The sequence below is a fragment of the Schistocerca gregaria genome, chromosome 3 (assembly GCF_023897955.1).
Source record: "Schistocerca gregaria isolate iqSchGreg1 chromosome 3, iqSchGreg1.2, whole genome shotgun sequence".
NCBI classification, from domain to species: domain Eukaryota; kingdom Metazoa; phylum Arthropoda; class Insecta; order Orthoptera; family Acrididae; genus Schistocerca; species Schistocerca gregaria.
In genome coordinates, this window is record NC_064922.1 from 714,216,792 (window position 1) to 714,232,053 (window position 15,262).

Here is a 15,262-nt window from a genome sequence, read left to right on the forward strand (position 1 = left end):
TGAAAGAAGAGGTTCATAACTTTCTGAACAGCGTCTACAAAAATGCATCGACAGAAATGGTGATTATGTCGGAAAATAGCTAAATGTTCAAGCTGTAAACTGGTGAAAGCTATTGTAGAAATCAACAGGTCTATGTACTTATAAAAAAAATTGGATACCTTACTTTCGGGATTACCCTCGTACAAACAAACAATGGGTTTTCGAGATATCATTTAACTAGTACTTTGATGTAGCATATATTCATAGAATGTAAGTTACAATATAGAACCAACCGAAAATGGGCTTCAGCTGAAATCCTAAATGACATGTCGAGATTCTATGCCGAAAAGAGATGACGTAGGTGACGTTATTCCATCTGCCTGGTGTACGTTCAAAAGCACCTTCAGAATATCTGTCATGGTTGATACTACAAAATTGTTAAGACTTTCGTGGCCACTTGTTGACAAACTGCTTATTTGCTTCTGTCTCGGGTTCTTCGGCCGACGTTCGTGTGATGATTTTGCTGACGTTTCGCCAGCGCGAGTGGCTGGCATTGTCAAAGCTTCACCCTCCATTGCCGGAGGTGAACTGGAGCCGGGCTCGCGGCCGCAGACTATATGTACCTTGCGCGCCAACGTCCGAGGGCTTCTCCGCGGTCATTTCCGCGGTCATTTCCGGTGCGTTTCTCCTCTTGCTACCTGCTACGGTCGTTCTCTGCAGTACGGGAAGCCAGGAGCCGTTTACCTTAAGGCTTTCTTCTTTCTTGTTGAAGCTGTTCCCGTGTTTGTGTATTTCTACAGCTTCTCTGTACAAGCGGGTGTGATAGTGCTTCTCTACAGCCAGACCTTCCGTGTCGGTGAATTTTATTACATGTACCTGGTCGGTCTCACTCAGTGCGTGTTCTGCCACGGCCGATTTTTCCACCTGTCCCAACCTGCAATGTCGCTTATGTTCTTTGATCCTGGTGTTGATTGATCTTCCAGTCATTCCGACATAAACTTTCCCGCATGTGCATGGTAAGCGGTATATTCCTGACATTGCAAGTGGGTCCCTTTTATCCTTTGCCGATCTAAGACATTCTTTGATCTTCCTTGTCGGTTTGAAAATTGTCTTTACGCCGTGCTTGTGTAATATACGGCCGATTCTGTCCGTCACTCTGGGAATGTATGGCAGAAAGGCCGTACCCGACATTTCTTTTTCTGGTTTCTTACTTCGCCGGTGGTTTGGCTCTGTTACACTTCTAATATCATTTGTGGAGTACCCATTGCTCCTCAGAACACTTTCCAGGTGTTGCATTTCGCGTTTAAGGTGCTGCGGCTCACATATTCGTGCTGCTCGCGTTACGAGCGTCTGAATCATGCCTCTTTTCTGGCTCGGGTGGTGGTTTGACAGTTTGTGCAGATATCGGTCCGTGTGCGTCGGTTTTCGGTACACGCTATGTCCCAGGTTTTGGCCATCCCTTGTGACCAGCACATCTAGAAATGGTAGTTTTTTGTCCTTTTCCACTTCCATGGTAAATTTTATGTTGGCGTGGAGGTTGTTCAAGTGTCTTAGGAAGTCACCGAGCTGTTCTTCACCATGGCTCCACACGACGAAAGTATCATCGACGTACCTGTACCACACCTTAGGTTTACAAGTCGCCGAGTCCAGTGCCTGTGCTTCGAAATGTTCCATGAAGAAGTTGGCCACCACTGGACTAAGAGGACTACCCATGGCAACGCCTTCCAGCTGTTCGTAGAAATTGCCATTCCACGTGAAATAGCTCGTGGTGAGACAGGCATGGAAGAGCTTCATGATGTCTTGCGGGAAAATGGAACCGATGTGCTCCAGAGCGTCACTGAGTGGCACTTTCGTAAACAAAGAAACAATATCAAAGCTGACCAGGATGTCGTTTGGTGCAAGTTTTAGTTTCTTCAGCTTCTCGATGAAATGTCCTGAGTCCTTTACGTACGTGTCGGTCTTCCCCAAGTGCGGCTGGAGCAGAGAGGCCAAGTGTTTTGCCAGTTTATATGTCGGTGAGCCAGGAGCGCTAACAATCGGTCTTAATGGAACGTTGTTCTTATGGATCTTAGGTAATCCATACAGGCGAGGTGGTAGGGCTTCTGTGTTGCGCAGGTATCTCTGTATGTCCTCCGGAACAGAAGATGCCTTGATTAACCGATTCGTATTCCGTGTGATACGCTGCGTCGGATCTGCGCTTAGTTTTCGGTACGTCGTCGGATCTAATAGGTCTCGGATCTTTTGTTCATAATCTTCGGTCTTCATTACGACGGTCGCATTCCCCTTATCGGCAGGCAGTACCAATATACTCTTGTCAGCGTTAAGATTCTTAATAGCTTGTACTTCTTCTTTCTTCAGATTGCATGCTGGTGGTTTAGCTCGGCGCAGTATCCTGGCTGTTTCAGTGCGTATTTCCTCTGCCCTTTCACAAGGAAGGGTCCGAATGGCCGCTTCGGTGTTAGCAATGATGTCCTCCACAGGTATAGTTCTTGGGATGACAGCGAAATTCCCTCCTTTTTGAAGAACGGATACTTCCTCTTCGGTCAATTGTCGTTCAGTGAGGTTGACCACAGTGCGTGACATGTCGGGAATCGCCTTGTCAGTCTTCTTCCGGAATCCTTCAAACTTTTTCTTCTGTCGCTCTGTGCAGCGCTCGAGTTCATTCTGCATGCTCCTGTAAGTGATGCTGTCGATCTTGTCCCAGTCGTCTCGATGCATTCTGCTACTTAGTTGGTAGAACATGTCCAAAAGTTCCTGATCCGTTTTTGCCAAGTTTCTCCGTATTGTGTGAATTCGCTCACGAAGAAAAGCTCGTTCCATTCTGTTGTAGATACGATGAGCTTGGGCGGTGGTGAATAGGCGCTTACATTTCAAGAACTTCGGTGTAGCATCTTCATCTCTGCACCGCGAAAGGAAGGCGAGAGAGGACATCAATCGCGCTTTCTTCTTCCGTTGTTGGTCAAGGCGTCGGTACAATCTGCAAATTTCCTCCCCGTAGAGGCGCAATACAAAATTGTTAAGACTTTCGTGGCCACTTGTTGACAAACTGCTTATTTGCTTCTGTCTCGGGTTCTTCGGCCGACGTTCGTGTGATGATTTTGCTGACGTTTCGCCAGCGCGAGTGGCTGGCATTGTCAAAGCTTCACCCTCCATTGCCGGAGGTGAACTGGAGCCGGGCTCGCGGCCGCAGACTATATGTACCTTGCGCGCCAACGTCCGAGGGCTTCTCCGCGGTCATTTCCGCGGTCATTTCCGGTGCGTTTCTCCTCTTGCTACCTGCTACGGTCGTTCTCTGCAGTACGGGAAGCCAGGAGCCGTTTACCTTAAGGCTTTCTTCTTTCTTGTTGAAGCTGTTCCCGTGTTTGTGTATTTCTACAGCTTCTCTGTACAAGCGGGTGTGATAGTGCTTCTCTACAGCCAGAACTTCCGTGTCGGTGAATTTTATTACATGTACCTGGTCGGTCTCACTCAGTGCGTGTTCTGCCACGGCCGATTTTTCCACCTGTCCCAACCTGCAATGTCGCTTATGTTCTTTGATCCTGGTGTTGATTGATCTTCCAGTCATTCCGACATAAACTTTCCCGCATGTGCATGGTAAGCGGTATATTCCTGACATTGCAAGTGGGTCCCTTTTATCCTTTGCCGATCTAAGACATTCTTTGATCTTCCTTGTCGGTTTGAAAATTGTCTTAAGCCGTGCTTGTGTAATATACGGCCGATTCTGTCCGTCACTCTGGGAATGTATGGCAGAAAGGCCGTACCCGACATTTCTTTTTCTGGTTTCTTACTTCGCCGGTGGTTTGGCTCTGTTACACTTCTAATATCATTTGTGGAGTACCCATTGCTCCTCAGAACACTTTCCAGGTGTTGCATTTCGCGTTTAAGGTGCTGCGGCTCACATATTCGTGCTGCTCGCGTTACGAGCGTCTGAATCATGCCTCTTTTCTGGCTCGGGTGGTGGTTTGACAGTTTGTGCAGATATCGGTCCGTGTGCGTCGGTTTTCGGTACACGCTATGTCCCAGGTTTTGGCCATCCCTTGTGACCAGCACATCTAGAAATGGTAGTTTTTTGTCCTTTTCCACTTCCATGGTAAATTTTATGTTGGCGTGGAGGTTGTTCAAGTGTCTTAGGAAGTCACCGAGCTGTTCTTCACCATGGCTCCACACGACGAAAGTATCATCGACGTACCTGTACCACACCTTAGGTTTACAAGTCGCCGAGTCCAGTGCCTGTGCTTCGAAATGTTCCATGAAGAAGTTGGCCACCACTGGACTAAGAGGACTACCCATGGCAACGCCTTCCAGCTGTTCGTAGAAATTGCCATTCCACGTGAAATAGCTCGTGGTGAGACAGGCATGGAAGAGCTTCATGATGTCTTGCGGGAAAATGGAACCGATGTGCTCCAGAGCGTCACTGAGTGGCACTTTCGTAAACAAAGAAACAATATCAAAGCTGACCAGGATGTCGTTTGGTGCAAGTTTTAGTTTCTTCAGCTTCTCGATGAAATGTCCTGAGTCCTTTACGTACGTGTCGGTCTTCCCCACGTGCGGCTGGAGCAGAGAGGCCAAGTGTTTTGCCAGTTTATATGTCGGTGAGCCAGGAGCGCTAACAATCGGTCTTAATGGAACGTTGTTCTTATGGATCTTAGGTAATCCATACAGGCGAGGTGGTAGGGCTTCTGTGTTGCGCAGGTATCTCTGTATGTCCTCCGGAACAGAAGATGCCTTGATTAACCGATTCGTATTCCGTGTGATACGCTGCGTCGGATCTGCGCTTAGTTTTCGGTACGTCGTCGGATCTAATAGGTCTCGGATCTTTTGTTCATAATCTTCGGTCTTCATTACGACGGTCGCATTCCCCTTATCGGCAGGCAGTACCAATATACTCTTGTCAGCGTTAAGATTCTTAATAGCTTGTACTTCTTCTTTCTTCAGATTGCATGCTGGTGGTTTAGCTCGGCGCAGTATCCTGGCTGTTTCAGTGCGTATTTCCTCTGCCCTTTCACAAGGAAGGGTCCGAATGGCCGCTTCGGTGTTAGCAATGATGTCCTCCACAGGTATAGTTCTTGGGATGACAGCGAAATTCCCTCCTTTTTGAAGAACGGATACTTCCTCTTCGGTCAATTGTCGTTCAGTGAGGTTGACCACAGTGCGTGACATGTCGGGAATCGCCTTGTCAGTCTTCTTCCGGAATCCTTCAAACTTTTTCTTCTGTCGCTCTGTGCAGCGCTCGAGTTCATTCTGCATGCTCCTGTAAGTGATGCTGTCGATCTTGTCCCAGTCGTCTCGATGCATTCTGCTACTTAGTTGGTAGAACATGTCCAAAAGTTCCTGATCCGTTTTTGCCAAGTTTCTCCGTATTGTGTGAATTCGCTCACGAAGAAAAGCTCGTTCCATTCTGTTGTAGATACGATGAGCTTGGGCGGTGGTGAATAGGCGCTTACATTTCAAGAACTTCGGTGTAGCATCTTCATCTCTGCACCGCGAAAGGAAGGCGAGAGAGGACATCAATCGCGCTTTCTTCTTCCGTTGTTGGTCAAGGCGTCGGTACAATCTGCAAATTTCCTCCCCGTAGAGGCGCAATACAAAATTGTTAAGACTTTCGTGGCCACTTGTTGACAAACTGCTTATTTGCTTCTGTCTCGGGTTCTTCGGCCGACGTTCGTGTGATGATTTTGCTGACGTTTCGCCAGCGCGAGTGGCTGGCATTGTCAAAGCTTCACCCTCCATTGCCGGAGGTGAACTGGAGCCGGGCTCGAGGCCGCAGACTATATGTACCTTGCGCGCCAACGTCCGAGGGCTTCTCCGCGGTCATTTCCGCGGTCATTTCCGGTGCGTTTCTCCTCTTGCTACCTGCTACGGTCGTTCTCTGCAGTACGGGAAGCCAGGAGCCGTTTACCTTAAGGCTTTCTTCTTTCTTGTTGAAGCTGTTCCCGTGTTTGTGTATTTCTACAGCTTCTCTGTACAAGCGGGTGTGATAGTGCTTCTCTACAGCCAGAACTTCCGTGTCGGTGAATTTTATTACATGTACCTGGTCGGTCTCACTCAGTGCGTGTTCTGCCACGGCCGATTTTTCCACCTGTCCCAACCTGCAATGTCGCTTATGTTCTTTGATCCTGGTGTTGATTGATCTTCCAGTCATTCCGACATAAACTTTCCCGCATGTGCATGGTAAGCGGTATATTCCTGACATTGCAAGTGGGTCCCTTTTATCCTTTGCCGATCTAAGACATTCTTTGATCTTCCTTGTCGGTTTGAAAATTGTCTTAAGCCGTGCTTGTGTAATATACGGCCGATTCTGTCCGTCACTCTGGGAATGTATGGCAGAAAGGCCGTACCCGACATTTCTTTTTCTGGTTTCTTACTTCGCCGGTGGTTTGGCTCTGTTACACTTCTAATATCATTTGTGGAGTACCCATTGCTCCTCAGAACACTTTCCAGGTGTTGCATTTCGCGTTTAAGGTGCTGCGGCTCACATATTCGTGCTGCTCGCGTTACGAGCGTCTGAATCATGCCTCTTTTCTGGCTCGGGTGGTGGTTTGACAGTTTGTGCAGATATCGGTCCGTGTGCGTCGGTTTTCGGTACACGCTATGTCCCAGGTTTTGGCCATCCCTTGTGACCAGCACATCTAGAAATGGTAGTTTTTTGTCCTTTTCCACTTCCATGGTAAATTTTATGTTGGCGTGGAGGTTGTTCAAGTGTCTTAGGAAGTCACCGAGCTGTTCTTCACCATGGCTCCACACGACGAAAGTATCATCGACGTACCTGTACCACACCTTAGGTTTACAAGTCGCCGAGTCCAGTGCCTGTGCTTCGAAATGTTCCATGAAGAAGTTGGCCACCACTGGACTAAGAGGACTACCCATGGCAACGCCTTCCAGCTGTTCGTAGAAATTGCCATTCCACGTGAAATAGCTCGTGGTGAGACAGGCATGGAAGAGCTTCATGATGTCTTGCGGGAAAATGGAACCGATGTGCTCCAGAGCGTCACTGAGTGGCACTTTCGTAAACAAAGAAACAATATCAAAGCTGACCAGGATGTCGTTTGGTGCAAGTTTTAGTTTCTTCAGCTTCTCGATGAAATGTCCTGAGTCCTTTACGTACGTGTCGGTCTTCCCCACGTGCGGCTGGAGCAGAGAGGCCAAGTGTTTTGCCAGTTTATATGTCGGTGAGCCAGGAGCGCTAACAATCGGTCTTAATGGAACGTTGTTCTTATGGATCTTAGGTAATCCATACAGGCGAGGTGGTAGGGCTTCTGTGTTGCGCAGGTATCTCTGTATGTCCTCCGGAACAGAAGATGCCTTGATTAACCGATTCGTATTCCGTGTGATACGCTGCGTCGGATCTGCGCTTAGTTTTCGGTACGTCGTCGGATCTAATAGGTCTCGGATCTTTTGTTCATAATCTTCGGTCTTCATTACGACGGTCGCATTCCCCTTATCGGCAGGCAGTACCAATATACTCTTGTCAGCGTTAAGATTCTTAATAGCTTGTACTTCTTCTTTCTTCAGATTGCATGCTGGTGGTTTAGCTCGGCGCAGTATCCTGGCTGTTTCAGTGCGTATTTCCTCTGCCCTTTCACAAGGAAGGGTCCGAATGGCCGCTTCGGTGTTAGCAATGATGTCCTCCACAGGTATAGTTCTTGGGATGACAGCGAAATTCCCTCCTTTTTGAAGAACGGATACTTCCTCTTCGGTCAATTGTCGTTCAGTGAGGTTGACCACAGTGCGTGACATGTCGGGAATCGCCTTGTCAGTCTTCTTCCGGAATCCTTCAAACTTTTTCTTCTGTCGCTCTGTGCAGCGCTCGAGTTCATTCTGCATGCTCCTGTAAGTGATGCTGTTGATCTTGTCCCAGTCGTCTCGATGCATTCTGCTACTTAGTTGGTAGAACATGTCCAAAAGTTCCTGATCCGTTTTTGCCAAGTTTCTCCGTATTGTGTGAATTCGCTCACGAAGAAAAGCTCGTTCCATTCTGTTGTAGATACGATGAGCTTGGGCGGTGGTGAATAGGCGCTTACATTTCAAGAACTTCGGTGTAGCATCTTCATCTCTGCACCGCGAAAGGAAGGCGAGAGAGGACATCAATCGCGCTTTCTTCTTCCGTTGTTGGTCAAGGCGTCGGTACAATCTGCAAATTTCCTCCCCGTAGAGGCGCAATACAAAATTGTTAAGACTTTCGTGGCCACTTGTTGACAAACTGCTTATTTGCTTCTGTCTCGGGTTCTTCGGCCGACGTTCGTGTGATGATTTTGCTGACGTTTCGCCAGCGCGAGTGGCTGGCATTGTCAAAGCTTCACCCTCCATTGCCGGAGGTGAACTGGAGCCGGGCTCGAGGCCGCAGACTATATGTACCTTGCGCGCCAACGTCCGAGGGCTTCTCCGCGGTCATTTCCGCGGTCATTTCCGGTGCGTTTCTCCTCTTGCTACCTGCTACGGTCGTTCTCTGCAGTACGGGAAGCCAGGAGCCGTTTACCTTAAGGCTTTCTTCTTTCTTGTTGAAGCTGTTCCCGTGTTTGTGTATTTCTACAGCTTCTCTGTACAAGCGGGTGTGCGCAGATCCGACGCAGCGTATCACACGGAATACGAATCGGTTAATCAAGGCATCTTCTGTTCCGGAGGACATACAGAGATACCTGCGCAACACAGAAGCCCTACCACCTCGCCTGTATGGATTACCTAAGATCCATAAGAACAACGTTCCATTAAGACCGATTGTTAGCGCTCCTGGCTCACCGACATATAAACTGGCAAAACACTTGGCCTCTCTGCTCCAGCCGCACGTGGGGAAGACCGACACGTACGTAAAGGACTCAGGACATTTCATCGAGAAGCTGAAGAAACTAAAACTTGCACCAAACGACATCCTGGTCAGCTTTGATATTGTTTCTTTGTTTACGAAAGTGCCACTCAGTGACGCTCTGGAGCACATCGGTTCCATTTTCCCGCAAGACATCATGAAGCTCTTCCATGCCTGTCTCACCACGAGCTATTTCACGTGGAATGGCAATTTCTACGAACAGCTGGAAGGTGTTGCCATGGGTAGTCCTCTTAGTCCAGTGGTGGCCAACTTCTTCATGGAACATTTCGAAGCACAGGCACTGGACTCGGCGACTTGTAAACCTAAGGTGTGGTACAGGTACGTCGATGATACTTTCGTCGTGTGGAGCCATGGTGAAGAACAGCTCGGTGACTTCCTAAGACACTTGAACAACCTCCACGCCAACATAAAATTTACCATGGAAGTGGAAAAGGACAAAAAACTACCATTTCTAGATGTGCTGGTCACAAGGGATGGCCAAAACCTGGGACATAGCGTGTACCGAAAACCGACGCACACGGACCGATATCTGCACAAACTGTCAAACCACCACCCGAGCCAGAAAAGAGGCATGATTCAGAATCTCGTAACGCGAGCAGCACGAATATGTGAGCCGCAGCACCTTAAACGCGAAATGCAACACCTGGAAAGTGTTCTGAGGAGCAATGGGTACTCCACAAATGATATTAGAAGTGTAACAGAGCCAAACCACCGGCGAAGTAAGAAACCAGAAAAAGAAATGTCGGGTACGGCCTTTCTGCCATACATTCCCAGAGTGACGGACAGAATCGGCCGTATATTACACAAGCACGGCTTAAGACAATTTTCAAACCGACAAGGAAGATCAAAGAATGTCTTAGATCGGCAAAGGATAAAAGGGACCCACTTGCAATGTCAGGAATATACCGCTTACCATGCACATGCGGGAAAGTTTATGTCGGAATGACTGGAAGATCAATCAACACCAGGATCAAAGAACATAAGCGACATTGCAGGTTGGGACAGGTGGAAAAATCGGCCGTGGCAGAACACGCACTGAGTGAGACCGACCAGGTACATGTAATAAAATTCACCGACACGGAAGTTCTGGCTGTAGAGAAGCACTATCACACCCGCTTGTACAGAGAAGCTGTAGAAATACACAAACACGGGAACAGCTTCAACAAGAAAGAAGAAAGCCTTAAGGTAAACGGCTCCTGGCTTCCCGTACTGCAGAGAACGACCGTAGCAGGTAGCAAGAGGAGAAACGCACCGGAAATGACCGCGGAAATGACCGCGGAGAAGCCCTCGGACGTTGGCGCGCAAGGTACATATAGTCTGCGGCCGCGAGCCCGGCTCCAGTTCACCTCCGGCAATGGAGGGTGAAGCTTTGACAATGCCAGCCACTCGCGCTGGCGAAACGTCAGCAAAATCATCACACGAACGTCGGCCGAAGAACCCGAGACAGAAGCAAATAAGCAGTTTGTCATGGTTGATACTGCTTTGCACGTCCAGAAAGTATCCCCAAAGTGCTTTTTCGCGCTATGACGTCAGAAAGTCTGTAGCCTCAACGTTGACATTCTAATGCACGGACCGTGTGTCGACGGCTTTACGGCCATCACACAGGATAAGGACTATGATGGGGTTGCCATCTTTATACATTGCACACAGCATCTCTACCCACAGATCTACTTTATACCCTTGTACCATATTTCTGTTTCTCTATTGCCATTTGTGTTTAAAAAAAGAAAAGAAGAGGAAGGAAATCATTTCAGATACCGGGCAAACTTTATAAAAATATTATATAAATGATAAAATACTAAAAACTATAGCTGCAGAAAAAGGTCTGCAGAAGCCACTTACTAAAAGACTAAACAGATCAGTGGGACATCTACTGCAACAACCAAGAATAGTTAACCTGTCTCTGAAAGAAGTAGAGAGGAAAAATAGAGGATGCAGTCAAACACTGTGATATTAAGAAAAGTTATTAAGGATATTGGGTGTAGTAGCTACTTAGAGAGTGTGGTACTGAAAATATTGATGATAACTCTGATGTCTTCCTGCCTGAAAACTTCAGGTAAACATTTTTATTTTATTTTTCAGTGTACATTTACATTACCTTTAATACAACATACGAATATAAATTTGCCTCTGTTTCTGTTTCATGTTGAGACTACGAGATGGTGACAACACTGTATTGTTTCTTCAATTGACGTAGATTTTCGCAGCGATGCTCACCGCGAAGTTTTTGTCGACAGCCAGTGAATGCGAGAATATGTCATCCACACTGCCAGTCAAGATTATCGTTGCACTTCGTAATAAACCTTTATATTTTATATATTCTGATTTGCGGATTCCCTGTACATTGTTGCATAGCTCAATGCAGTTCGTCATATAATCATCAGATGATGAATAACAGACATTAATAAACATTTGTCTGACTAAAGCACCCTGATGAAAAAGTAATAATGGAAACAACTCAAGATGAAAGAATTAAATAAAATACCAGGTGCACAACTTTGCTTCCGCCGTTTGCCGATAGGTGACGACAACGGCAAGTAGCGAAACCAAGAGACGTTGAACGGCGTTTGTGTGTTTGTGAACAATTGCTTTAGAGGCAAAAACGGAAGGGATTTCTGCATCGCATTGTGAACTGGAACGAAAAATGGGTTCATTGCGACAACCCTAAACACAAAAAATCGGCCACGCTTCCACGTCGACGGCCAAACCGAATATTCGCGGCTCCAAGATCATGCTCTGCATTTGGTGGGACCACCTCGCAGTCGTGTACTATGACGTGTTAAAGACCAAGTGAAACAATCACAGGTGCTCGTTATTGAAGGCAATTAATGCGTTTGAGCACAGCATTAAAAGACAAACGGCCACAATAAGCGTGAGGCACGATAAAGTGATTTTGCAGCACGACAACGCTCGACCCACGTTGCAATGGAGGTCACAAGGTACTTGGAAACGCTAAAATTTGAAGTCCTACCCCACCCGCCGTGTTCTCTAAACATTGCTCCATCTGACAGTCACCTGTTTAGATCAATGGCGCATGGCCTGGCTGACCAATACTTCCGATCTCAGGAAGAAGTCACAAATTGGATCTATTCGTGGATCGTTTCAAAAGATGAACAATTTTTTCGACGCGGGAAATATGGGAGAAAGTAGTGGCCAGAAACGGATAATACTTTGAATGAGACATGTGTAACCAATTAGTTTCATTAAAGCCTCGAATGTTGGGGAAAAACGGCGGAAGCAAAGTTGTACACTTTGTAATACATCTTAATTTTTCGAAGTATTAGAGTTGCAAGCTCGAAGAAGACGACACAGATTTCTCCTTCCAATGCTTCTCTTACACAGTTTTAGAGTTCTGTACCTCATTCGGTAAAAACGGAATCCTTAAAGGATCACTTCCTTCTCCGTCTGTCTGTTTGTCCGACTGAGAAGATCCCTTTTTCTCACGGACGGGTAGAGGTACGAAGTTGAAATTTATGTCAGGTACTGATATCTACAGCCCCCTGGCGGCGTAAAGTATTTAACCTTCTCAGTCAGAGTTATCAGAGGATACCACCATTACCGTCGCGTATTTCGATACTCGCAAACTCACTCATCGAAACCTATAATGTACTTCCCTTTTACCTAGAATGATGAAATTTGACAAGAAACAAGGCTTCACGGTAATAGTAAAGGAAATATAATAAAATTGTTAATTTGTATCTATATGACATGAAAAAAAATTCTGCTATTTCTTGTCCATCTGCCTGTCTGTCTGACGTCGTCTGTTAACATCACCTTTTCTCGAGAACGGGTATTGTTCATATAGCTATGAAGTTGAAATATATGGTGGGGCTAAGGTCTACTGTCCATTGGCTGTGTAAAAAAATGTAAGTTTCTAAATCAATGCAATCAAACAATATAGCCATTTGTGTCAAAACCTATAGATAAACTGCCTATATGCAGGGTTGGCAAAAACAGTCTGAAAAGCTTGTAAGGGTGTGCCAGAAACAGTCTTTAAAGTTTGTAAGGGTGTTACAGGGTAGCCTGTTCTGAGTTATTGCAATACGATTTAGATAAGATATCTGCATGATGCCGAAATTGGCAATTGACCCTAAATAACGGAAAGTGCGACGTCTTCTACATGGATGAAAAAATTAATCCGTTTACATTAGGGTATACAATAAATCAAACAAATCTAGAAGCCACAAATTCAACTAAATACACAGGAATTACTATTACGAGCAACATAAACTGGAAAGAACACACAGAAAATGTGGGGAAGGCGAATCAAAGACTGCGTTTTATTGGCAGAACTCTTAGAAGATGCAATGGAGCTACAAAAAAGACTACTTGCACTACGCCTGTCTGAGCTGCACGCTGTGGGATCCTTACCAGATAGAATTGAAGGAGTACATAGAAAAAGTTCAAAGAAGAGCATAGCGTTTCGAATTCGAGGAATAGGAGAAAAAGTGTCACGGGCATGATACAGTATTGGAGGAGTACACCATTAAAACAATGGCGTTTCTTGTTGCAGCGAAATCTTTCCACAAAATGCCAATCATCAACTTTCTCCTCCGAACGTGAAAACATTTTGTTGAGGCCGACCATTAAGGGAGAAACGATCATCTTAATAAAATAACAGAAATGAGAGCCGGCACGGAGAAAGTGTCCATTTATTCCGCGCGTTGTTCAAGAGTGGAATAATAGAGAATTAGTGCTAAGATGGTTCGATGAACCTTCTGCCAGGCACGTAAGTGTGATATGCAGTTTAGCCATGTAGTAGATGTAGACCATTATCAAGCTAATATTAATGAAGTCCGACACCCTAGTGCTGTAACACTGTGGGAACAGCTGTGTCGATTGGGATGAACACGGCAAACAGTCGTTTATCGATCTGCATTTTATTGCCTATCTAGTTAGACATCAGCTACAGTATGGCCATCATTAGTGCTAAAAGGAATAGGAGAAGAAAACATAGGAATCATGCCTTAGAATTGTTTGTATCAAGAAGCACTGAGCAGCTGTATTAACTGAAGATTACAGGGTAAGAAGTTTAGTAGCGAGTCCTATAGGCCCAGATAACGACCTTACGTCACACATAGCATAACTCATACTAGGGCTGCAGTTTACAAGCCTACACAGCCAGCCACAGCGTACGTAATAGTAAAAGGCGCCCCCTGTGCTAGTTACCTTCTAGTTACAAATTGCAATTTGTATCAGTTCCACAAAAAAAGTAAAATAAAAATAAAACGAAAAAATTAAACAAAAACTCCTAGTATGTAATTAGAAATTTTGATAAATTTTGCACTGTATAAGTAAAAGCAGACTGAAATAACACAGATATGGAGTTAGGTAATACTGCGCTATCCACATAATGAAAAATAATGTGGAACGAGCTTGCCCATGTGTGATGCTAAATTAGGCTATAATCAGGTTTTAAGAAAACAGACTTCAAAAATTATTCTGAAGTATACCTTATTGTGCAATAAAATACGGATTGATACGTGACTGTTTGCTGCGTTCATCCGTGATTATAATCATTTCACAGTCGCTGAGACCAACGACTTCTAATGAAATCCAGCCTGAACAATAATGGCGTCTAAAACATTTTTCCTGAACACTATTGAACAAAATTATCCGCGTATTAGGAGAAGATCAAAGAAACAAACTCCTATAGAACTGCACTATATTTACCAAATTATAGTGACGCCAAAACGCATTCAGACGAATATAGCTTGCCAGTCATTCGTGAGGCCTACAGAGTCCTTTCTGGGTAAGCTGCCTTGCACCGTAACTCATCGATCCGCACAACTTTCTGCCACAGTTCGACAGCCCAGATCTCGTGTGACCAGTAACTTCTGCGTAGTAGCACGACCACGAACACTGACTAATGTCGTTCCTCAGTGGATTGTTCTGCCATCGGATTCTACAGCTGGACTGGAACGGAAGTTATCAGAGGCAGATAGCAGGAATGTGTAAGGGCTGAGTTCTAAACCACGCTTCAGACACAAAGGTCGCCGGAAAAGTTAATTTTAGGATGAGTCAGTGTGCTACCAGTTATGTGCGGTCATTTGCATTATGTGATGTCATGGAGTTGGATTGTCTAAGACTTCACCACAAGGAAATCCTCACCCACTGCTAAGACATAAAACGTGTGTCTATAGTATTTAATCATGTTTCAAGTAAGCCTCTGGGCTCGTCGAAGCAATTTGGATAATCTTACGTACCTTCACCAGGAATTTTTCTACAGCATCCCACGAGCTCGTGATGTTAGGTGTTACGTCAGTTTCAGTTTCTGTAAGATCGCAGAATGTGCTTAATAAACGCTTCTCTAATTTGGTCTGGTCATCACGATCTCTGGAAAAGAGTAAATTCATTGTGAATAGCAGACAGCTGGAAAACGAGCAAGTACTTATACATTCACTTCAAATAATTTTTCCCTCTCATTATTCCTGCTTTCTATTATTTGTTTAAACACGTATA

General features: G+C 45.6%; 1 protein-coding gene across 1 annotated transcript in view; it reads right to left on the bottom strand.

Annotated features, from left to right (window-relative positions):
* The window catches only part of LOC126355569 (pickpocket protein 28-like), a 137,653-nt gene that overhangs the window by 72,579 nt on the left and 49,812 nt on the right, over nt 1-15,262 (bottom strand). Inside the window, exon 4 of the mRNA XM_050005931.1 lies at nt 15,007-15,136. Coding sequence (XP_049861888.1) covers nt 15,007-15,136 — 130 coding nt within the window. The remainder of the gene's footprint in view (nt 1-15,006; nt 15,137-15,262) is intronic.